The 24443-nt window shown below is 41.0% G+C and overlaps 2 protein-coding genes across 4 annotated transcripts in view; one reads left to right on the top strand and one right to left on the bottom strand.

The window, feature by feature from the left end:
* LOC125431775 (zinc finger protein 292-like) lies at nucleotides 1-18210 on the bottom strand. Its single transcript, XM_048494884.1, has 5 exons — nucleotides 18009-18210; nucleotides 5927-6081; nucleotides 5694-5772; nucleotides 1353-1488; nucleotides 1-569 (listed from the first exon to the last, which is right to left on the bottom strand). The coding sequence occupies exons 1-5, from the start codon at nucleotides 18189-18191 to the stop codon at nucleotides 454-456; spliced, it is 669 nt and encodes a 222-aa protein (XP_048350841.1). The 5' UTR covers nucleotides 18192-18210; the 3' UTR covers nucleotides 1-453.
* The window catches only part of CGA (glycoprotein hormones, alpha polypeptide), a 19739-nt gene continuing 12634 nt past the window's right edge, over nucleotides 17339-24443 (top strand). Inside the window, exon 1 of one of the 3 annotated variants that reach the window (XM_048494895.1) lies at nucleotides 17339-17446. In XM_048494895.1, coding sequence (XP_048350852.1) covers nucleotides 17373-17446 — 74 coding nt within the window. In that variant the 5' untranslated portion in view covers nucleotides 17339-17372. Of the gene's footprint in view, nucleotides 17447-22309; nucleotides 22671-22719; nucleotides 24257-24443 lie in introns of those variants that run through there. The other 2 variants (XM_048494905.1, XM_048494915.1) reach the window with 2 other exon arrangements.

The raw sequence follows: 24443 nt of genomic DNA on the forward strand, positions 1-24443 counted from the left end.
AGTTAAATACTGTACATAGAGAACAAAATATAAAAGGTAGTGTCAAATATATTAAACTTGGAATTAATATAAATCATTTTAAAAGCTCATAAAACAGTGTCCGGATTGGAACATATAATCATCCCTTGCTTTATGAGTAATGCTGAACACTCGGCCACAGCTAAAGTGACATCTGAGTCCCAGTCAGACATCAAAAACTGGAAAAGTCTTACTCTGCTTAAATTTTCCTTGGTAATGATTATAGGTCTTATTAATCTGTTCTGACTATTTCCATAAGCTCATTTGAGCAAAATGGCTGCCCTTTCCCAACCCCGATGTCATCCCCTGGATGTTCCATCTTTGCTATCTCAGCCATTTGATTTGAGGGGATTTGATTTGGGAGTTTGGCCTGCCATTGTAGCTGCTCACGGCTAAACTGGTGGCCATTAGAGTCGATGGTTCTGTTGAAGCCTGTTATGCGCCATCTTTACTTGGTGTGATTTGCTGCTTCCATTTTGGCACAAATGTCTCCGGCGTCCCATCTCCTTCTCTTCTGACGCTTCTGTTCCTGGCTGTATCATCTCCTTTCACTAGAGAAAAAAATTAGGTCCGGTCTGCATCCTCCTTTGATAGAAAGCCAACTCCTGTGCCTCAAACTCCGCCATGGGGGTTGGGGGGTGGGAAGGGGAGAAGGAGATAGGCACAATAGAAAAATGCAGCTTCAAAGGGTCTCTCTCCTTCGAATGATAGATACCAAAAACATTATAAATAATTAGTAGAAACTTAGAGACATGTAGTGGGAAACTTAGAGAAAGCCAACAGGAATCACTCGTAATTCAAGTTGTCCTCAGAGCAAGAACTAAATATTACTAATTCCCATATTCCCTTAAAGTGTTCTTGATCAAGCCTTAGGGCTTATGCTGAAATCATCTCATTTTTGCATCACTTCTGAAATCCTATCAGACAGACAGACTGCTGTACAACAAGGCAGTTGACAGATGTCCTCATTTCTCAGACCTCTAATGTCAGATGTAACTGAAATAGAATTCATGCCAAATTTTGAAAAAGTGGGCAATACTACAACTTCTGCATACCAATATTTATTTGCAACACAGTGTTCTCCTTTTCAGTTCCCCAGAATTCAAGGCCTGAAATGAGCATGTACTAAATAACTAGTCAGAACCATCTAAGTATATGGAATATAACTTATCTAGACACAACTCCACTATAAACTAAAATTTTGCATGGCTCAATTTGAAAAGAGGCAGTTAACTACTAGATTGCTTATTTTGTGAAGGGTAGATTATTTTCCCCATGTGACCTGTAGAGATTATAGAAACAGCACTCCTTCCCTGCTAACAGTTCAATCTTACCTTTATCTTGATCCACTGGTTCTTGGGAAAGAATACTGCAAAGAACAGGATTTTTCCATATCCCATTCTCTTGGGCAAGAAGAGCTAAACAATGTAACTGACAGTTGCCATTCTCCATCAACTTTGTATGTGCCACCTGGGAAGACGAAACGCACACTGTAATTACTGAATAAATGTATGATAAATTATATAAAATCACAAATTCTTGGCTATTAAAGAAAGTGTAAGAATGTTTCCATGGATGATAACAACATATTTCAATTTGAAATCACTAGGGAGTACTGTTGAGGAAAGATATAAAATGGAAGAAAGACAGTTTTGTTCAATTCACATTCCAGATCTTGCCTTTTTGAACATGAGAATGCTGCAGTTTAATTAAAACTAAAATGTTGCAAAAATTGCTTAATTTAGTTTATATAGCTTCCTTTTCCCACTACTCCTTCAAACTGTGAAAAATTCTCATACTATCAAACCTCAAGAAAAGATTATGATGGGGGAGAAGTGAGCATATGATGAAGTTGGAAATTGTTATTCAGGCCTATACAAAAGGGATTCCCTTGTAAAACACAGCAAAGGAAGTTAAGGGTAACTGTTAGTCTAAAACAGGGATGGCCAACCTATGGCACCCCAGATGTTTATGGACTACAATTCCCATCAGCCCCTGCCAGCATGGTCAATTGGCTATGCTGGCAGGGGCTGATGGGAATTGTAGTCCATGAACCATGGTATCCAAGCTCACCATGGAATTGGCCAAATCACCTGGTCTAAAATATGTCCTCTACTCCTAGAGGAGTAGGAGGTTAGGGGTAACTCTTAGACCACAATATCTCCTCTACTCCTAAATAAGACTTTGATTATAAACTTTTCTAAGTTGTGTCAATTATCTAAACTCTTCTTTCATTTAAACAGCAACAGTCAGAAAAAAAAAATAAGCAGATGGACATATAACCCTATTCCCAGTAACAGTGCTCTAGCTCTGAAGGAAGCTGTAGTCAATGATGAATGGAAGAAAATACAACTTCAAATCAGTGGCCCATTACACATGGAACACTTACCTTGAACCTGTTCTTTGTGCAGTGGGATTGTAGTGGGCTCTCCTCACATTTCTGTGTTTACACGCGAGGAGGCAGCCCAGTGCCCTGAAGCTGCTTGCAAGTCTCAAAGGGGCCTCTGGTTCTCTCCCGGTTCTTTTAACTCTGCTCATCAACAGCCTTAAAGGCACAGAGCTACTATTCTTTCCCCCTCTTCCCCCCCATGCACACACACTCTCTCTATATATATCTCTGCCATCGTCACAAGAGAAGAGAATGACTTGCTTTAAAACAGAGTCTTGCCTAATTTAAGTTTTAAAAGCCCTCCCAGCCATCAGGGAGGGCAGAAGCAGAGTGTGGGAGGTGGGGTGGAGCCTCAAAGATGTCTGCTTGTAATGTTCCTTGAAAAAGCCCTATTTGTTGTTATTTTATACTGAAAAATCGATCACCATCTCTCAATATGCACACTTTAGAGAAGCAGAAAGGAGCTGGCAGCATGAAGGCAGGGGGTGGGGGTGAGGTAGAAGACATGCAAAGAAGTGCAAGGGAGTGGGAAGGCTAGCCATGGGCACAGAGAAGATCTCCGAGCCAAAGCTGTGCATACTGGCACATCTCCCCATTTTGGCAGCGAAGCAAAAATTAAAATCATGCTAGAAGTGGTCTCGCTTGCCATGGACAGAATAAAAAGTAAAAGCGGGGCTCAAGGAAATACGTCCATACAAGAAACCTTGCTGCAATGGACATTTGCCCACACTATTCACCAAACAACTTGTGCATGACTGGCCAGTAGAAAGTCATTTTAGATTGCAAAACTGACACTCCTAATTCTGGTATCCTGGCAAATATGGTGCATGAAACCCTGCAGGACTATGGTACTGAAATGCACAATACATATATCTGTTGTGCAGTAATAAAAGTAAAAGCGACAATACATCATGCTCTATGGATAATAACAGTAAATACAGCTTGCAGCCTCAAGCATAAATATGGGATTGGATCTAGACTACAATGGAAATTTTCAATGATTCCCCCTTCTCACTCTAGATTCTGCTTATGAAATTTCTTAGTGCCCCCATCTGCATTTTGTGGAGATCAGTGGGCTGCAGTGGGAGTCTGCTGAACAATGTTCCTCCTTGACACTGGAAATCCCTGCTTCACCAACTGGAGACTGTGTCACAAATTTAAAGCAAGCCCAATATTTTGTCCCATATGTACATTGGGATGTTGCCTAGAAATATGAAACAGACAATTATGCTACCTCCTTTAAAACTAAGAAAGGCCCTACTTTCCAGCTTCCCTACTGACCAACGAAGAGAAGAAATTCAAAACAAAACAAACAAGTATCACAAGGAAGTAACAACTGAATTGCCAATATGAGAACAAACAGTATAGCACACACAGAAAATGACGATTATTAACAAATAATGAGAAATTCTAATTCATACAAAAAGTAGTACGTAACTAAACAAGATGGAAAGCCATTGTATCTCCCATATAAATCCACCAACTGAACCAAGATGAAGCAAAGAAAAATAATCCCAAAAGTGAGTCACCAAAACAGGCTTGTTTCTTCCAAAACAGGTATCTGCATTTTTTTTCAATCTGTGCTATCAGGAACAAGAAAACAATGAATTTGATGAAGACACAAAACAAGAACTTATTTGGTGTCTCATTATTTGTTAACATTTGTTATTTTCCATGCATGCTGTATTTTTTATATTGGCAAATTCATTTCTTATGGTCCTTTGTTCTGTTCTGTATTGCAGAAGCATTTTTGCCATTGTTATGCTGTGAGGCTGAAAAGCAAGCATTTAAATAAAGGTAACGTTGGCCCACCCTACATCGAGCATGTGCTCCACAGAAGATATGGGGGAGCTGAACGGATATGTACCATAAATTTCCAAAACATTTAGAACACTTACGTTGTAATTCCGATTTTAAAACAGAACCAACAGCACACCATAACTGACCGCCAGTTTTCACTTGTTTACTTTTTCGTTCTTGCATTACTCAAGTACTCATTTGCATACTATCCCTCTCCAATGGAATTTTTTTAAAAACCCACCTTCCCTAGGGCCTCTGCACATATTAGAGGACATGAGGATGGGAAGAATCAGTGGCAGTAGTTGCTATCAACCAAAAAACAGGGACTACTGTAATCCAGACAAACTTTGTGGACCACTGGGCTTAACCAATTTTTGTAGCATGTCTAGAATTTTTTCTAGTAAGAACAGATTCCGGTGATGACTACTAACACCACAACCAACATCACAATAAATCTGAATGTAAAACCTCTCCCCTACTTCGGGATATAGTTTGTGAGGGTAAATTTACATTTTAAAGATCACCAACATTTATTTCAATATGAGCTTTCAAAAATGACAGCTCATTTCTTCTGACAGATCCCTATCTGAGTGAGCTGATGCTCATGAAAGTTCATAATGAAAAAATCATTGTTAGTCTTTGAAGTGTCACTAGACTTTTAACACACTGGAAGCCAACTATAACTATCATCACTTCTTCAAACTCTGCTCCCAGGGAATTACTGGGAACATATTTGACAGCTTCCTTGTTCTTAATATACTGACCAGGATAAGAATATGGATATTTGGAACACACTTGCATTTTGGGTAAGATCCTGAAGTATTTCCAGCAATGGAACATGACTTACCCACCTCTCCCTTGAGCCTAACTATACCCCCTAAAATGAAATAAAAAGGGTGAACAATAGCCCTCTACATGAAGCTCCTGTGAAAAACGTACCCACAAGAGCAGACTGAAAGTGGAGACAGTCAGAGATATGCATAGGGGGTGGGGAGCAGAAATAAGTGAAAATGGCAACTCCTCTGTCAGCAGAGTCCTTCATGGGAGCAAAACCTATTTGCCAACTTGTAGGTTTCTGGAGGAGTAATCAAAATACATTCTCAAAGACCTTAACTTCGGTACTTAAACCTAGTATAACAATTATTATGTTACAAATGTGTGATTTTTAGTACAATTTTGTTAGACATGCATGTGACATTATGTTGGTCCCTAACTCCAACAACTTTTACTGCAGTATTTCTATCCACATCTCATTCAGTTTATTTCAGTTGGGGTCTAAAAAATTTGGTGAAATCCTCAAAACTAAATAAAACCCCAAGAAGGGGAATGGATTGAAACATTAAAGAACAAACAGCTATTTTACTGTAGGTCTTACATGGTCTACAAAGCAGTATAAATAATGGGAAAAAGTTTTACCTAATTTGTGTGCCCCTTTGAGCTTAGCTATGATTCCAAAAGTGTAGAAACTAACCAATAAACCTCTCACCTGTATAAAGGACTGAAATTCTTTCCACTGATTTTCAGGCAGTTCAAAAGGAAGGCAGAGCAAAAGTTCAACACAGCTTCTGAAAAAGCAAGCAAGGCAGACAAGTCAGTTAACTGTTTATAATACAAACAGAAATTCAAGCTCTGATTATTTATCCAGAAAAATCACTCACCACTACTAAGAAAAAAACCCAATAAAATCAAATAGAGTAAAAACTAGCAACATATACTTACAGGGCTAAGCGTTCAAGCACAACAGCTACATTTTCACATTCGGAGGTAAGGTAAGGTCGTGCTTTAACGTAACTGCGTATGGCCTCTGTGTAAACCTCCAATAGGGGCAAGGGATCTTCAGATGTCTTCCACTTTTCTGCATACTCAAGAAGTGTCTATTTAGGAAAAAATATGGATTACAAATAGTGTTCGTAATAGTTAATAAACAATAGTTTTAAATAATAAATAAATATTAAGTAGTTAACTACTATTTTCCTACTTCATTAATAGATTTTACCCCATTCACAAACTCTCAGAACAACATACACACATAAACCTTTAACAGGCATCAATAAATACAAAATATGGGATCCAAGAGCAATATAAAACATCTGAAATCCAATACAAAAATTACACAAGGAAATTTGTCACCTATTGTAACCATAGAAAAAAAATCCAAGCAAGGTAACAACAAAAACAAATACAAAACAATAAAGAACAAAAAGTCCCGATGATTTTCTGTGTACTTTCCTAATGATTATTAGATTTTAATAACATTTTTGCAAGATTAATATTAACACACAGCACTACATACAATCAAGTGCAGGAATGTTTTGGCAGTTATACACCCAAATAGTATATAGGAAATGCAACAAAATTTACTAGGATAAGTCAAACATGTTATTGCTGGAGAAAGTCTAAATAGCTATACGTCCAGTGTTTCCATTCTATGACAAAATGCACAGCAAGTTCATACACACGTAGGTTAGAACCATGAAGCAAAAGGCATGGCACGCTACCACATATAAACATCAGTTCTTGAAATAGTAGTGTCTAGCTTGAAAAATGGATGTGGGATTACGCTGTCGCCAATCAATTTCAGCATTTCATGGGATGCTGGACCCATTTTGTCAGCTCTCTCAGATGTTGACAGTTGCCCAGATTATTTCTGGAGCTAAATGATAAGCAGTGATTTGTACAGTAGATCAGTCAATATCTTCCTTAATAAAATACATATTACGTCATAAAGTGCATGTTAGTGCTGGAGCAGAAAAGCACACTCTAAAGTATATTGACACTCAAATAAGTAAATAAAAGTCAATGTTACAATAGAACACAAATGTTAAAATTACATACTATATCAAAATAACAGAAAAATTATAGAATAATAATTTATTCTGTTCCAAGTTCCTATGTCTCCTTTGAGCTAACTTGCACTGTGGCAATTCTCTAGGGCTGTCTGTGCAAAACATGCTAAACTGTATAAATTAAGTAAATTGCTTTCAGATGCATGCTGAGTGTGACTTTCTCACTCTCTTACAGATCCTGGCAGATCTTGGAAACTGGGAAGGAACATCTTCTGGGATTTTATTCTAAAGCCCTGTGGGTGAATTAATTATTAAAAAAACCCTAGACTTTTAGCCTGAATATGAGAGATACAGAGTGCAATTTCAGACAGAAGTCTTTTATTCAATAACTTCAGGAAGCATACAGGTTAGATACCAGGTACAATTTCCAGTACTGGAAATAAACTTTAGCAGCTTGTGGCAGTGATCATGAAGGTCCACAGGGCAGAAATGTTGCATACCAAGCCCTCTCCAGTCACTCACATTAGGACTGTCTCTATCCCCGCTAGCATGGTAATGGCAACAGTGACTTAAAGTACAGCAAAACAGGGAGGTAAAAGAAAAGCTCTTCTTCAACCTTTGTCTGTACCATTCTTTACCCAAGCTACTGATACCAGAAAGATCAGGTTTACAGATATACCTCTGTCACCTTTCTTGCAATGGCATGAATGAAAGTATACAACTATCTTAAGGCAACATTTTCCATTAAAATCTAACAAAAAAATTCCTGAAAACTGAATAAATTAAGAATTACACAAATGAATTGATAATTAAATATAGAACTCAAGTCCTCTTTTTCTACAAGAAAAATAAATTATCAAAACCACCCAAAGAAAATCCATTTCACCTGTCCCACCAATTCAACTACACAGAGTTCTAAAATGCAAGTTATCACCACTAACATAATTTGATTTGCGATTTCAAGTGCACAGCTTTGATAGAAGACATGATGACAGCTCAAAGAGCTGTGTACCATGAAGCAAAAACATTCAGGATGCTCCAATAACATAACTGTGATATCACTTTTGGTTACATACAGAGTGATGTCTACTTTTACTTCTGACAATTCACTGTACATCATTTAAATACTTGAAAAGAAAGCTATGGAATGCTATCAAGAAAAATAGGAGGTTGTCTTAAATTGGAAAACAAATTATTAATATGCACAGTAATAAACTTTTTGTGCATAATCTTTTGTTAAAAGATAATCTTTCAGGTAAGCACAGTAGGCCTCAGACATCCTTCCATTTGTTATGTCTACAAATTTCAATCTGAATCTTGGGGGAAAGATAACTGAACTCTAATGAGCATAATTCCTAATCTCCTATCACCCTGTTTTTATCAATTCTATACTTCTTGTCCTTCAACTTCCTTTCTCCTATTCATTTTCACATGTGTTAAGTAATAAATAAAATTGAATGACACCTATAAGCTATGGATGAGAAGAACTTACTTCACTAACAAAATCATACATGTATCCAGCCAAAAGATTGTATAAAACAGGGGTAGGGAACCTGCGGCTCTCCAGATGTTCAGGAACTTGGCCAATTGGCCATGCTGAAAGGGGCTGATGGGAATTGTAGTTCCTGAACATCTGGAGAGCCACAGGTTCCCTACCCCTGGTATAAAACAATGACAGAAAAACACTGTGCGGTTAATTTTACTGTATGCCAACTGGACGAACAGTTGGATTGTGACAGCCGAAGGCTTCTCACTGTAGATTCAACTTCTTGAATTTGTTGTGGGTTATCCGGGCTGTGGGTTTTCTAGGCTTTCTGATCTACAAGACCATGGCCACACAGCCTGGAAAACCCACAACAACCAGAACAGTTGATTCATTTTCAATTGGATTGTGAGTACACTGTTAATTTGCTGCCATTGGGACTGGTTAATGAAGAGACACACATATTATGTAACCAAACTGGAATTTATTGACTGTTGTGCGGGATGAGACTTATAGGCCTTTGTAAAGGAGATAAATAAATTTTCTAGTCAAAAAGAATGTGTGTGACTTAAATAAAAAAGGAGTGCCGTCCTAACATCAAATATATGGAGTGATTATTCACCCATGGACTGAGAACTTGGGAAAAACACAAGTTATGTAATGTTTTGGGACATATGGAACTGGAACATCACCTTCGCTCTAAATTCTAAGCTAGGGCATTGGACAACTTTATCTGGATGAACCCTGGTGAAGTGAGAGTCTACTTGGAGAGCAGATAATGCCCCTACTCTTCTGGCCAACAAGAAAGTGAAATGAAACCTTAGAAGATAAAAACAACAAATCAGACATTGCCAACAGCTCAAAAGCTTTATGTATAATATACAATAAGACCAAAGACAAACTCCAAACAGGGAAAAGAGATTTAAACACAGGGAAGAGGTTAGTTAGGCCTCTCAAAAATCTTCTGGCATAAGGTTCTGAGAATGCACTGATCCAATAAACTCTATTTTCTATGTCGGTTGGAAACGGTTTTTTCAGTTTTAATTAACTATCTGAGGAGGAGCTGGAGACTGGCAGGAATGGCAGAACCTGTGATAGGAGACAATAATAATAGATGGTGACAGAAGTGGGAGCCTCAACTATAACAAGGCCTCTGATGAGATTTCAACAGATGATGTTGAGGGAATGGACAACACAAAGTATCTCTGTGTCGAGAAGGCAAGGGAGATTGAAATTGAGAAGAGATATCATACTGACGAATCAGAGGCTGTTTCTGCACAGGTGAGCAAGTGGGTGCACCCCATTAGCAAGTTGCAGTAGGAACTCCCATGGGTCAAGCTTTGTAACAAGAGTTCTGTAACAGCCCCAGGTCTCATGAGGGCCCTCTTCAGACAGGGCACGCCAGCTTCCCTTTTCCTTCTCTTAAGTTATAGTTGGGGAGAGGCCAGGGGACACGCCCCTGTAACCACAGCGATGCCTCCAGGGACGGAGGCCAAGAGGTGTGTCCCCTGGCCTCTCTACAGCGACAGCAGCCGAGAGGAGGTAAGGGTGTGTGTGTGTGAAGTGGCAGGGGGGAAAATGTCAGCCTTCCACTCCGATGCCATTCACTCAGTAGTAGGAAGAGGTTGCTTTTCTCAAAACTTGCTCATTGAGCGAAGCTTTAGCAGCATTTCACTGCTTAGGGGCTGAGCACTGCGCTGCTGCAGCGCTGTGCAAACAGCGCCCCATGGACAGTGTTTTTACTGTCCCTAGGATGCTGTTTTCTGCCTGTGCAGAAACAGCCAGAGAGTCAGACTGATATATCGGCAACAAGCCTTGACATCAAGGAGACAATGACTGTCACTGAGTAGTACATCTCCAGTGGACACACTGGGACATGATCAGGGATACATCGGGCAAGTCCCAGGTTGGGATGTTAGTGGCCTGGCCAAAGAGTATTTTTAACTTTCTTATTGATCTTCTTAAAAGGGAGCTCTCAAGAAGTCCATGTACTCACTAAAGCCAAATCAGACAAACTCCAAACAGGGAAAAAGAGATTTAAAACATTAGGAAGAGGTTAATAGGCTTCCTCAAAAAAATCTTCTGGCATAAGGTTCTGAGAATGCACTGATCCAATAAACTCTATTTTCTATGTCGGTTGGAAACGGTTTTTTCAGTTTTAATTAACTATCTGAGGAGGATGCTGAGACTGGCAGGACAAGAGCAAGAACCCAGATAGGAGACAACAATAATAGATGGTGACAGAAGTGGGGAGCCCTCTAACTATGTCACCAAGGCTCCTGGGATGAGATTTCCTCAACAGATGATGTTGAGGGAATGGACAACACAAAGTATCTCTGTGTCGAGAAGGCAAGGGAGATTGAAATTGAGAAGAGATATCATACTGACGAATCAGAGGCTGTTTCTGCACAGGTGAGCAAGTGGGGGTGCACCGACAGTGTTGCAGTGGTGAACCCCATGGGGCCGTTTGTACGCAGTTCTGCAAACAGCCCCAGTGGCCCGCAGGGCCCCCTTCGCACAGGGCACGCCGCTCCCCTTCTCCTACCTCCTCTTGGCTGCCATAGCTGTAGAGAGGCCAGGGGACACGCCCCTGTAACCACAGCGATGCCTCCAGGGACGGAGGCCAAGAGGTGTGTCCCCTGGCCTCTCTACAGCGACAGCAGCCGAGAGGAGGTAAGGGTGTGTGTGTGTGTGGAAGCGGTGCAGGGAAAATGCCGCCTTCCACCTGATGCCATTCACTAAAGCAGTAGCAGGGAAGAGGCTGGGCTTTTCTCAAAAAAAACTTCTGCTCATTGAGCTCTAGCTTTGAAAGCAGCATTTTCACTGGTTGGGGGGGCTGAGCACCGCGCCAAGGCAGCTGCCAGTGCAACATGCCCCATGGACAGTGTTTTTACTGTCCCTAGGATGCTGTTTTCTGCCTGTGCAGAAACAGCCAGAGAGTCAGACTGATATATCGGCAACAAGCCTTGACATCAAGGAGACAATGACTGTCACTGAGAAAAGACCTCCAGTGGACACACTGGGGAATATGACTGTGGATACATCGGCAACAAGTCCCAGGTTGGGATGTTAGTGGCCTGGCCAAAGAGTATTTTTAACTTTCTTATTGATCTTCTTAAAAGGGAGCTCTCAAGAAGTCCATGTACTCACTAAAGCCAAATCAGAAGACAGCCCAGATGGAATTGTATGGACTGAAGAAGCTGAGGGGATACATGCCCTATTTGAAGACTTAGCAGAGGGAGTTTGCAGTGAAGTGAGAGACATGTCCTACAGAGCAGCCTTAAATCTCAAAGCTGGTTGAATGAAAAGGCAGCAAGACAAGCACGTATCAGAATCATGAGTCTTGCCAAGACAGAAGAAGCATTCTCGGCTCTGGATGGTGGAGAGCATTCTAAGAACTCAGAAACTTCTGGAAGGCTTCTTGTCAGTTCTCTGAGCCCAACCTGTGCCTGTGCAGTCCCCATTCAGAACTGCACTGAAGACCCAATGAGAGGTATCTGAGAAGAACACAACAATGTGTATACTGGCCTGGCACAAATGCCCAAAAGAAGGTTTCATGGACAAAGGTAATGAAGAGACTGTGTATCCACATTATATACCCATCCGGCCTTAGGAAAAAAATAGTAGAATTTTTTACATGGAAAGGGCAGGCTTACCTTATAATGGTAGACTACTATACAGTTTTTTGGGAAACAGAGCCATGGCCAAATATCAGGTCTCAGGACGTTATAAGGAAGTTTAAGAACTATTTTGCTCACTATAGTATAGCTGATACTGTATTTTCAGATAATGGGCCTTAATTTGTTCCTATGTATTAATTTATTTTACAACTTACCTAACTATTTCTCTAGAAATACTGACCATTCAATAGGCCTTGTTCTAGTTTTCATCTCTGCTACCCACTATGCATGGAAAATTATCATTTTGTGTGGGGCAATTGTTAAAATAAAAATATATCCAATCACCTGTTTTTAAAAGCATAGGTAGCATCAAATAGCATGACTAGCTTCATTTGAGTAGTGGGGCTTTGTACTTATACATCACATGGTAAATCACATTTTATACTTAATGTACTTTTGAAAGACATGTGTGATATGGTATGAGGACCAGTGATATTCTGCTACTCAAAAAGTTTCCTAAGCATAAATAAGCTTCAATAGTTCTCTGAATTAATTCTATAGCATCTAATATTTAACAAAAGGCTCATGATCAGAAATAAACATTAAAAGTCAAAATTTATAAGAATGGATTATTGTAATCAATAAGAATATTAAAAATTAAAACTAACATTTACGTTACATTTTTTAAAAAGCAGCCTGGTTTCATGCTACTATAAGCAATAAAATACTCCAAATATTCAATAAAATCAATTTAAAATACTCTCTCCTTCTCCAATCTATTGGAAAACTACTGAAAAATATACTATCTCTCAAAAGTTTAAGTTGAAATTAATATTGTCAGAGTATTTTGTTATATACATTGTATTTCATGCTAGTTTCAGGTGAGCAAGCATCAGATGGTCTTGCCTCTGATCATCAAATACAGCCTTAGGTAAAGTAGTCTATGTTAAATTAACTCTTCATAATTCTTCATGAAACAGTAAAATACCATCTTAGAAAAAAAATACTGCGAAAATTAAGTCCAACAGCATTGAGCATTCTTCTCTCCCTACTACCAGCAATAGTATCCAGCTTATTCCCCTCCATATTTTTGACCAGATGAGATATTTTTGAGTGGTCAAAATTATCAAATTTGGTCAATTAACAGGTCAAGCATTCATCAAGAATTTATGAGATTAGAACCACAGACCACGGAATCACACTAATCAGAAAGAAAAGTAGCTCTAAGGAGAGTGTGGTAGAGCACAATGAGTTGGATCTCACTCCAAATTTGAGGGATATAACAGTGACGGTGATTTCTGCTGGGATGGAGACAAGGATTGGCTTCCTATTAGATGACTCCATGATATATTGAAAGGACGTCATGTGGCATCAAACAGATTCTTCCTTTCAGTCTCCTCATGATGCAACATAACACCAAAATGATGTGTGTGTTAAGTACCACCAAGCCACCCCCAAAACATCTTATCATAAATAGCCTTGATCAGGTTTTGCAAACTGAGGCCCATGGATTCCCTGAGTCAATCCATCTCAGATTGGGTCTTCCTCTTTTCCTGCTGCCACCTATTTTTCCTAGCATTATTATTTCGTACCAGTGACTCTTGATTTCTCATGTGACCAGAGAACAATAGCCTTACTTTGGTCATTTTAGCTACTAGAGAGAATTCAGACTTGAATTGGCCTAGAACCCCATTTATTGGTCATTTGGTAGTCCACAATATCCATAAAACTCTTCTTCAATACCACACATCAAGTGGATGATAGGCTATCATTTCTTTCAGAGTGGTTTGTAATTAAATAATGGGCAAGGAATGTTTAGAGCGCCACTCTGGGAACTGAATATGGAGCAGCAGAGATTAAGGAATCACCCCATGTTTTCTTGTGATTATGTCTTTATTTTACATTATGTCAGCAACAGGATTGGAAAATGTTTTCAGAACGCAAGTTACCAGCTTTCGTCCTGATGCTGGTAATTCAGACATCTAGCCAAAATGCAGTTGAGGCAGCTTCAGTTACAGAGTGATCCATCAGTTCATGAATCATGATTTGCAATAAATCAACACCAACATTTTAGCTTGACCCTACATGCCAGCACAAAGTTTGATCTTCTTAATTCATGGTGAGTGCTATAACCCTGCACAAAAGTGAAAGATACAGTCAGAAAAACTGCTTGGTTCAGTGCCAGACATTGATAGTTTCTTCATTAGTAGTTCTACCATATCCCTGTTGTAACTATTCTCCAGATTTCTAAGCAACCATATCCTAGTTGGAGGTGGTAAGAGAGACAATGCATATAGGGAGAATATTTTTATGCATTAGAACTGGGTTCCTAGTGCAGACATTATTGAAGAAGCTAACTATGATGCAGATGAAGACTTTTTGCTTTAGTAAATAAATTATATTTAGTCTTTTTTACCGAGCCAATGTTGTTTATATTTTATTTACATCCCCTTGAGCAAAGTTTGTTTTTAACAAAAGCACATTTAACAACTAAATTAAGAATAGTTTATGCAGATAAAACCTGTAAATTTATTGTTATTTGACTGGAAGCCTTCAAGGACTTTTTTTGTTGAGCTACAGGTTTTGGGACTCCAACCAAAGGCACAAATAAATTGCACACAGTGCAAGTAGTCAAACATGGTGGTGGAAAATAACATAAAATCACAGTCAACTTCTGGCAACCGTGTAGGATTTTCAAGGCAAAAGGTAAACAGAGGTGGTTTGCTATTACCTGTCTTTGAGCAGAACCCTAGGCTTCCTAGGTGGTTTTCTATCAACATATCTACTAAGGTCAACCCTACTTAATTTCTGAGATCTGACACAATGGGATAGCCTGGGCCATCCACCTCAGGATATAGCCAAACACAGCCTTATCGCCATGGGGATCACAATAAAAAAGTGTAAGAGAAAATGTGGCCAAATAAAATAAAAAATGAAATTTTATGAACACAAATGTTTAAAATAAATTGAAAAAGGCATAACCAGTTGTAAAAGCCATAAAAATATCTGTGCATTCTGCAAGAAGTCTCCCTCTAAATGCCTATTTTTTGTTGAAGAGGTGCGTCTCAGCAGCAGAATGGATTGACTGGAGACCAGAACTTAGTTCAGATGCTGTGGTGATGGTATTTCTGTAGTTCTGCCAGACCTGAAGCCAAAGGCGTAATATTAACATAATTCCATATGGAACAGAATTCTAGTAGAATTCTACAGTTACTCTACCCTTCAACTTCTCTATATTACACAAACGATATCAAGTACATTTAGTCTAGCACTTTCAGGCATGTGATATGTAGTGAACTTGCAACACACATTTGAACATGAAAGAAACATTTTACTTAGGCTTCTTATGCACTAACTCCAGTCTAAACCCATCCATTTCATTGGGCTTAAACTAGAGCAGTGGTGGCGAACCTATGGCACTCCAATTGGCCATGCTGGCTGGGGCTGATGGGAATTGTAGTCCATGAACATCTGGAGTGCCGTTTGCCACCACTGAACTAGAGTAACTCAAAGACTGCATTACAAATCTATGTATGCTTGTGAGTTGGGTTGCCTGAACTCTGTTGGGAAATACCTGGATGTTTGGGGGATGGAGCATGGGGAGGGACGTCAACAGGGCACAATGCCAGAATTCACCTTCCAAAGAATCCACTGTCTCCATGGGAACGGATCTCTGTAGTCTGTAATACCAGAAGATCTCCAGGCCCTACCTGGAGTTGGGCAATTCTCCTATTAAGTGCCACTAACCTCCATGGAACTTACACTGTACAAGCTTGGACTGCATATTCCCTTTTCAATATGTTGTGATTTTACATTTTATCATTCACTACTGCAAATGTTGTAAAATATGTACTATAATTCTATAGTTGCCTACATACTTTTAAGGAAATTTTTCACAGCAAATACTATACTGTTTCAGAAAGACATTCTCTCGTAGCTAATTACACCAAATCTTCACAGAGTAGAAGAACCAAATGACATGGCAGAGAGTGCCTGCTAAATACCACACCTCACAATCCATATATTGTGCAATAATCCATGACTTTTTTAGAATAATGCTTCACAATTAAGACATTTCCGTATTTAGTAAAAGTGACTACCAAAACAATGAAAAAGAGAATCAATATGTTATTTCAGGACAGAACTTTCCAAAAATATTTCTGCATGCTTTGACTATATGATCATTCATCAATTTCTAATACAACTCAAATGTAATATTAATTACATTTTAATTGTTGATATCCAGAACTGCAAAGTCTCCACCAACAACATAATTGCAGCAACACTACAGGTACACTAAACTACTGTTTCAAATTATCTCTAAGAGGATACATCTACAAGTGGCTTGTTGAGGATTCATTTCAATTTGCTAAAAAATATTCTGTACAATACATACCCATTTTAGAATTCTAAGAGCATTTAGCAATCTAAAATCTTGGTACTTAATGATAATTCCTTGTTTCTATCTACCTTCTGTCTACTAACTAGTATACACCCTTTTTATAAATCTACAGGTTGACTTGAATTGTGACACACTTCATTAATGTTCTTCATACTGTTCCAGAGATCGTTCTAAAAACGAAATTTGATGCTGAATTTGCTTATAATGCACAATACTTAAAATACAAAGATTTGCAGATATAGAACCAACTTGATAGCTATAGTTCTTTGCCTTTTCCAATGAATTTAGATGACTCGTTTGTAGTGACAATTTTCACTACAAATGGTCAAAACAAGGTCCAAAAGCATTATTTCTCACACAACTAGAAGTACTGCCTTCAATGCTGCCTTCAATGCTTGTTAACTGCAAAGTCTATGTCATTTGGGTAAACCATATTAAAGAACTAGGCTCCAAGTTTCATGATGGGAGAAAGGAAGGCTGCAAATAAAATAGAATATCTCAACTTGTACTGAAGCACACAGATGCATTTATAAACTTTCAAGTATGTGAAGATATAATGGAATTACTACTTCTGGAATTCTCACAATGATTGAGAGAACTAATGTTGATTGGTGACTAAGTACCCATTTGCAAATCAACAAATCTACGTTAGTGTGTAGTGGTTACTACAAAGCATTACAACTGCCCGAGGTGGCTCTTAGTCTTTAGGGCAATTTGAAGCAAAAGAGGAACAAACAAAAGGGTGTGGAAAAAATCAAGTAAGGTCAGCTAAGTGACAAGATTTAAGGATGGTTCCAAGTTTAGAGTCCCAGGAACCTAAAACAATAGACACCAGGATAATCCGGAAGCTAGATTACCGGATCAGCGGAGTGTTATGAATAGGGGACGACGGGAGTTTCATGGCAGTCAATTCGGAGCTTACTCGCTCTCAAGAGGAGCAAGTGCAAGGTACTCCGCTGTGTAAACTGCGGGGTCTATGCGATCACGGCACCTGAGAGAGCAATTACGGAGGGGGCTCTCACAAACGCGAGAGGGGCCTGCACCGAACCCTTCCCTTCCCTTCCCCTCCACTCCAGCAGAACCATCCCCGCCCCTCCCCTCGTTTGCGCTGCTGCTGCGGGCCGGGGACTCTCCTCTCGCCGTCACCCACAGCAGACAAAGGCCCCTCCAGAGCCGAGGCGGCAGCAGCACAACAACAAAGGGGCCGAACGGAGAAGGAGCGCGACGGACAACCCGAGGCTGGCGAAGGAGGCGGAAAGGGGGGGGGGGCTGTTCTTAAAGCAGCCGGGGGAGGGGATTAGAAGGCCGCGAGTCGCTCCCCTCCCGGCGCAGGGGGGCGGGCCGCGTTGGGCCTCCCGCCTGCCTCACCTCGAGCTAGTTTCAATGAAAAGCAGCAGCAGCAGCAGCCACGGCCGCCGCACGGGTCGGTTGAACGGCACCTCGTTCGTCCGGCAGCCTCTTCCGCGAGGGGAGACCTTCCCACCCCAGAGGCCACCGGGCCCGTCCTGACCTGGCAGAGCTGGTGACAGTACTCAATGGCCGCTTCTACGGTCCCCTCGTCGCTCTCCCTCAGAGCCGCCTCCAGCGACAGGAGCCGCTCCTTCAGCCGCGGCATATCCAGGAGGCCGCGCTCGGCTCCCAGGCTGCCGTTGGGGCTGCCGCTGGTGTCCTGCTCGGCCTCCTCGTCCGCCATCTTCGCACCCCGCTCCGTCGCGTACGCAGCCCCCCTCCCCCCACTATTCCTCCCTCAACGGCCAGCCTCCCCCTCCCCGCGCGGGTCACGTGATTACACAATGCCACGTTCCGGGGCGGGGTCACGTGCGGGATTAAGGAGGGGAGTTCGAAAGGGGAGTTCGCGCTCGTTCTCCCCCCCCCCCCGCTTTTCGCAAAGGGCGGGGGTAAAACGGCACCTCTCACCACCACCCCCCTCCAGTGCTGTCACATGGACTGGACGGCGCGCACCCAGAAGCTCTTGTTGCCGCGTGACGTATGGTGGGGAATCGCAGCGGCTGCGAAGCGAACGCGAAACCTGGAAGCCTTTCAGTTTCGCAGGTGGCGCCGGGCGCGCATTTTGGCTGTAGGGAAAAGGAATCGCCCAGGGTGCCTCTTCCACTTTTGGCACGGGCGGGCGGACGGAAGGCCAGTTCACGATGCTGACCTGCACTTCGTTTGCCCTAACCGCTGTTTCATGGCACGTGCTAACGTGGGGTTTTATTTTGAGGAAGGTTATTTATTGGAAGGTCAGCTCTTTGGCGCGATCTATATAGATGCATAGGATTTGTTTCGTTGCTGGTTCAGAAAAAAAACTGTGCCAGTGTGCCCTTTATTCAGGGAACCTGCTGAGACAGGCCACTGGGCCCCACCAGCCCAGCATTTCTTCCAATTGTTGAGATCTTCGGGTCTTGAAGGGCCAGCGTGTAGTAGTGGTTAAGAACAGGTGGATTCTAATCTGGAGAACGGGGTTAGATTTCCCCCATTCCTCCACATCAGTGGTGGACTCTTATATGGTGAGCCGGATTTGTTTCCACACTCCTACACATGAAGCATCCTGTGTGACCTTGAGCTACTCACAGTTCTCTTAGAACTCTCTCAGCTCTACCTACCTAACAAGGTATCTGCTGTTGAGAGAGGAAAGGAAGGAGGTTGTAAGCCACTTTCTCTTTACAGGAGAGAAAGGCAGGTATAAATCCAAACTCTTCTTTCTAACCGACTGCTGCTTCCGATTCTAGAGACTGAAGCTGAGACGTTTTGCACACAAGTCATGTGTTTCAATATTCACCTCTGGTGGGGAGTACTAAAAAGAATGACAGTGATCCCTATGACAATTATTCCACCAGTGGGACACAGAACATAATGGGAGTCAGGAATGCCAACTGACTTGCATGGGTTCCCTTGAAAAATAGTACAGGAGAGAAAAGTTGCAATGAAAATGTGGAATGGATTTTTAGAAGCCTGCCCTGGACAAAGAATTACAGTGTCCATAGTGGAATGATAGTCTTTAGAAATGGAATCAGTGTTCTGAGCCTGGAATAATAGCTCCAAGAGTGAACTGACATTCCCTGGAGCCAGATAAACTGAATTTGGCCTGCAGTGACAGCCCCAGAGTGGAGTGGTGGTCCCTTGGACTAAAATCATTGGTGTGGAAATGGAATGGCAGATCCCAGAGGAGTGTGACAATCCTTGGGAGTAGCATGAGTTTTTTGGGACATCAGTTGGAGCCACCATAATGGAATGACTGTCCCTGGAGGTGGCATGTTTCTTCTAGGTGCTAGGCTGACACCCTGAGGAACTGAATTACAGTTAGCCTTGCTAAATTGCTGTGGGCCTGGAATGACAGTCCCTAGAGTGGAATGATGGTTCTTGGTGGTAGCATGAATGGTCACTGGGAGTAGGCAAACTGTTCTGAGATGGGAATGGTCGATGCCAGAGCTGAAAGATGATTCTTGGAATTAGAATCAGTTCTCTGCGACTGGAATGGCAACCCTTAAAGCACAACTTAATATCCTACATTTGAAGTAATGTTTCTGAATGTTATATAGTTGTCCTACTTAGCAGCTGTTTTTTGGTAGCATCAGAATTTGATTCTGCTGCCTTATTCTGTTATTTATAAATCTTACCTTCTCTCCCTTGCCTTTCTACCTGAAAGCCCCAGTTGTTCAGGTGTGCTTTCTTTTTATCCTATATGTTCCTGTTATGCTTGTGCTTTCTTGGGCACTTCTGTCTACAGTGTTGACCACTGGCCTACAGCATCCTCCTCCCAGTCTTTCTGTCAAAAATCCCATACTCTAGCGCAGTGGTGGCGAACCTGTGGCACTCCAGATGTTCATGGACTACAATTCCCATCAGCCTCTGCCAGCATGGCCAATTGGCCATGCTGGCAGGGGCTGATGGAAATTGAAGTCCATGAACATCTGGAGTGCCACAGGTTCGCCACCACTGCTCTAGTGGCCCCATATTGGGAAGAGGGGGAATTCCACCAGTGGGGCACTTGGCCCAGAGAAGGGGTGAAACCACCAGCGTGTGCCTACCAGTGCCTTCCCCAGCAGTGGAATGTGGCACAGGCAGCTGCGACAACATCCCTATGCCCCTGCTGCCAGCGTGGCCGGGGGAGTAGCGAACTTTAGTTGGCTCCCTCTCGGCCATTTGCTGCCTCATGCCAGCAGGAGTTAGTTGAGACTTAAGCCACTCAAAAGGCAGTGTAAGTCTATAGAGCCCCATATAGGCTTCTTGGCGGTGGGGAGGCTTTTTCTCTTTGCAAGCCTCCCTGCGCTGCCGGAAAGCCTCTATGGGAGCGACAGGGCGGTGTGGCCACAGTGCCACAACCTGCCGCTTGGAGGGGGCTGGAGGTGATATATGCTTTCGTATGTGAAGATTTTAATATATAAATCTCTTTGTAATACATTAAACTACTTGCTCACCTTGACAAATGTTCTGACTGCCTTTGCGTTTCTGGAATCGCAAGCACAGTTCTGAACAGTTCTGTGCTTCTTTTCTTCCGGTTGACACCCCTGATCTCTGTCTCAGCACATGCCCAACTTTATAGGAAGGATTATAGAAAGGAGTCATACCTGTACAATATTAACTGTTCAACAAAACAAGGTGCTAATGAAATATCCTGTAGTTTCATGGTAGCTGATAGTTGGGAAGCTGCAGTGTTTTGTCTTCTGCATCTGTGACAAAACACCATGCAGTATTCTGATGAAGTTGCGTTGGCATTCATCTTTTGGGCCAGCTGACCATTTGCTGTTATTTGCTGTTTGGTGTTATTTGCTGTTACTTAAAACATTGTATACTGCTTTTACACCCAAATGGAGTCCCCAAGGTGGCGAATATTAAAATGTTGAAAACATGTTTGAATATAGAAAATAATGCACTAAAAACATAAACACAGACACACAGCTACAAAACCACGGAGGGCCAAAAATCATTAATCTGTGTTTGGTGTGCAGCAATGTAAGATTGATCACTTTGGGTCTGAGAAGAAATTCCTTAGTTTCCATCTGATTAGAGTTAGAAGATTTCTTTCCTCCCACCTATTTCACATTGCTGTTGTACTATTGGGTCATAGAATTAGGTCTGATACTAAACGGCTGGTTAAACCCCGACCCAAGTTGGCATAATTTCCTGACTGAAGTTGTTAGGTCATACATGGTTAATACAAATAAGGTTTTTCATTGTAACTGATTTGAAATGATTATTTAAGGCTTGAAAATGAGAAGCAAGGGAATCAGTGCTTATGAGGAGATGAGCGTGGGGGCAAAGACAGTATGCAAATGGACAGGTCAATCCCAATCTATAAATGATGGCTGGAAGTCCATGATGGATAATTATTTTCTCTATTTATAACCTGCCCTACATTGTTCTCATCTCCTCCATTTTATCCTGACAACATCCCTGTGAGGGATGTTGTGCCCATCCCTGTGGGCACAAAGGTCACCCAGCAACTTTCATGGCAGAGTGGGGATTCCTGCCTGGGTCTCCCGGATCATAGTCTGACAGTCTAAGCACTATTCCCATTTTGGCTTTCCATATATAGTATGCAAAACTCTTTACATTGTGGAGCAGTTCAGAATGCAGAAACTTTAACGTGTCTGAACGCAAATGAAAAATGAGGCATTTTAGAAATTAGGGAAGAGTAAAAGGTGGGAGATAGCAACATTTTTAATATGACTGCCATCAATTTTATTGTTATTACTAGTTCAGTCCTTTCCAGTTGTGTTTTTAGTACTGTAATGTCTCAGATTGCAGATACAGAAAAGAACGCAATTATGCTATTGTCCCTTAAGTGACTGGTGAAGTCATTGTACTCTTTTGTTGTTGTTTTGTAATGGGCATAGTTATGGAAAATGGCTGTGAACATAAATGAAAATGCAAGGGAACAAATCCTGATCATAAACATCACTGATCCATATGCACACCGTCTGACCTTTCCTTGATATTACAGCACAAAAAGAAGAGATAACATTAATCTGAAGGACTAGTAATTGCATCCAGCAATAATGAACCAATGAGCAGAAATTACAGTTGATCCTATGGCTTAAGACTCGGTCGAAGGTCGACTAATGGTGCTGGTATAAAAGAAAAGCACAACGTTTTCTCTCAGAATTGAGCGACGAGGTGCAGCTCAGTTTCAAAATCTTTTATCAACTGGCTTCAACTGGAAAACAGAACGGTAATATTATTCATGAAGAGCGTTTGTCTTCTTTACCGCTAAATCTGTGTCAGAGAACAAAATTCTTGTATTCACTTGCTGAGGTGGCTTGCTACAGATAGAATCTTGTGAGAATCTGTCTAAGCACTGTAACTTTAGCCTTTTAACTTTTTGCATGATTTTGCCCTCGATTCTTGCTGACAGATAATATCTTTAATATGCTTGTTTTTATCACAAACCCTGTGTTTATGTGTACTGATGTGGGAATGTATTGTGTTACTGTTTGAAGTGAGAGGAAACTTGAAGTCAAGGATAGGATAGTATGTATGGAAACTACAAACCACCCCATTCCTTTGAAACCATATATGGCTATCTACTCCAGGTAACCTGGGTATGTAGTTTTACACTGTATTCTTTGCCTTGGATCCCAAGAGCCTCTTGTATGAATAGAAGTAACTTCTCTACAAGGGGATTTATTTTATTCTGTGGGATCTGTTGGAGCTCAAGAGTGGCTTTTTGGAGTGCAAAAGGCTGTTTGAGGAGGACGGTGGACAGGAAAATTCAATCTCAGGAGCACCAGTCTTCCTATAGTTCATTAGATCAAATATATGGTTCTTTGGATCATGGTGCATTGGTTTGGGACCAGAACTTGAACAGTATATTGACTAATTATTTTGGTTGGATCTACAATAACACAGCTTGTGAAGGCATTTCATTTGGCAGAAGAGAGGGGAAGTTTTGATGATTCATCCTTTTGCTGCAGACCACCCTGACTACCCACTCTCTTTGTGAGGGTCCCAAATCCCAAGACCAGAATTGGAGGGAGGAGCTCAGTAGAGGACAAAAAGAGTTCTATGCCATGTGCTGTGGTCTTCTTTTGGTACTTTGTTTCCAATTGTCTACATCTTCTGATGTTTTAATGGCCACTTCAAATGTTCAATTTTTAGTTGTATTCCTAAACATGTAATGTGTGAATTCAATGAAAACATGTCATACAGATACATCAGTCAGGAAGCCGACATTGACTGCAGTTTCATGTCAAGTGAACCTTCATTATCAATCCCAGTTTGGCTATGATAAAGTGCCATATAATGTGTGATATGGTCCTTAGAACATTTGGGTAAGAAAGTGACACACATAATGTTCTCATATCAAAGTTACCCAGTTTTCATGTTTTGTAATGTGTGTAAAATTAAAAGTTAAATGACTGTTCCTTTAATAACTATAATTCCTGATCATTCTGGTGAAGATTGTTGACAAAACTGTACTAGATGGCAACATGACTGGGTATGAAAAAGAAAGTTTCTCCTTTCTAAGCTGTGTTATCACACAATATATGACTATAACTTATCACAGTTATAAATAATAAAATAAACTGTATATGCAAAGACTACACTATTATTTAGGCACTTCAATACAGTCTACTTGCTAAAGAGATAGTGGGCACAAGGTTGAATATAAAGTGTACCCAATGTGTTAATCCCCCTAACAAGTGACTGTGTGATGCAGGGAACTCTGGCTGGCCATGGGTCCTTATGACATGAACGTACTGTGAAAGAGTGGCTCTCATATGTTACAGGAGTACATGTACAGTGCACAAACCACAGGTACATGATAACCAAGTTTATTATACAGTCATCAACTAGGCATATAAAGCTTAGCATAAAAGAAAAAAACTCTAAGAGGTAATTAAATTTGTAAAATATCATGTCCGTTTGATATTTCTGTTTAGATATATAGTGATGAACTTTGTACATAGAGGTTCAAAAGTTATCAGTTTACTGAAGGACCTGG

The sequence above is a fragment of the Sphaerodactylus townsendi genome, linkage group LG01 (genome assembly GCF_021028975.2).
Source record: "Sphaerodactylus townsendi isolate TG3544 linkage group LG01, MPM_Stown_v2.3, whole genome shotgun sequence".
Classification (NCBI taxonomy): Eukaryota; Metazoa; Chordata; class Lepidosauria; order Squamata; family Sphaerodactylidae; genus Sphaerodactylus; species Sphaerodactylus townsendi.

What these genes read in the sequence shown, in the direction of transcription:
- LOC125431775 (XM_048494884.1), bottom strand. Translation starts at nt 18,191, where the DNA reads ATGGCGGACGAGGAGGCCGAGCAGGACACCAGCGGCAGCCCCAACGGC. An exon ending in ACTGTCACCAGCTCTGCCAG is followed by an intron (nt 6,082 to 18,008) that starts GTCAGGACGGGC and finishes TTTCCTAAATAG; the next exon opens with ACACTTCTTGAGTATGCAGA. An exon ending in GTGCTTGAACGCTTAGCCCT is followed by an intron (nt 5,773 to 5,926) that starts GTAAGTATATGT and finishes TTGCTTTTTCAG; the next exon opens with AAGCTGTGTTGAACTTTTGC.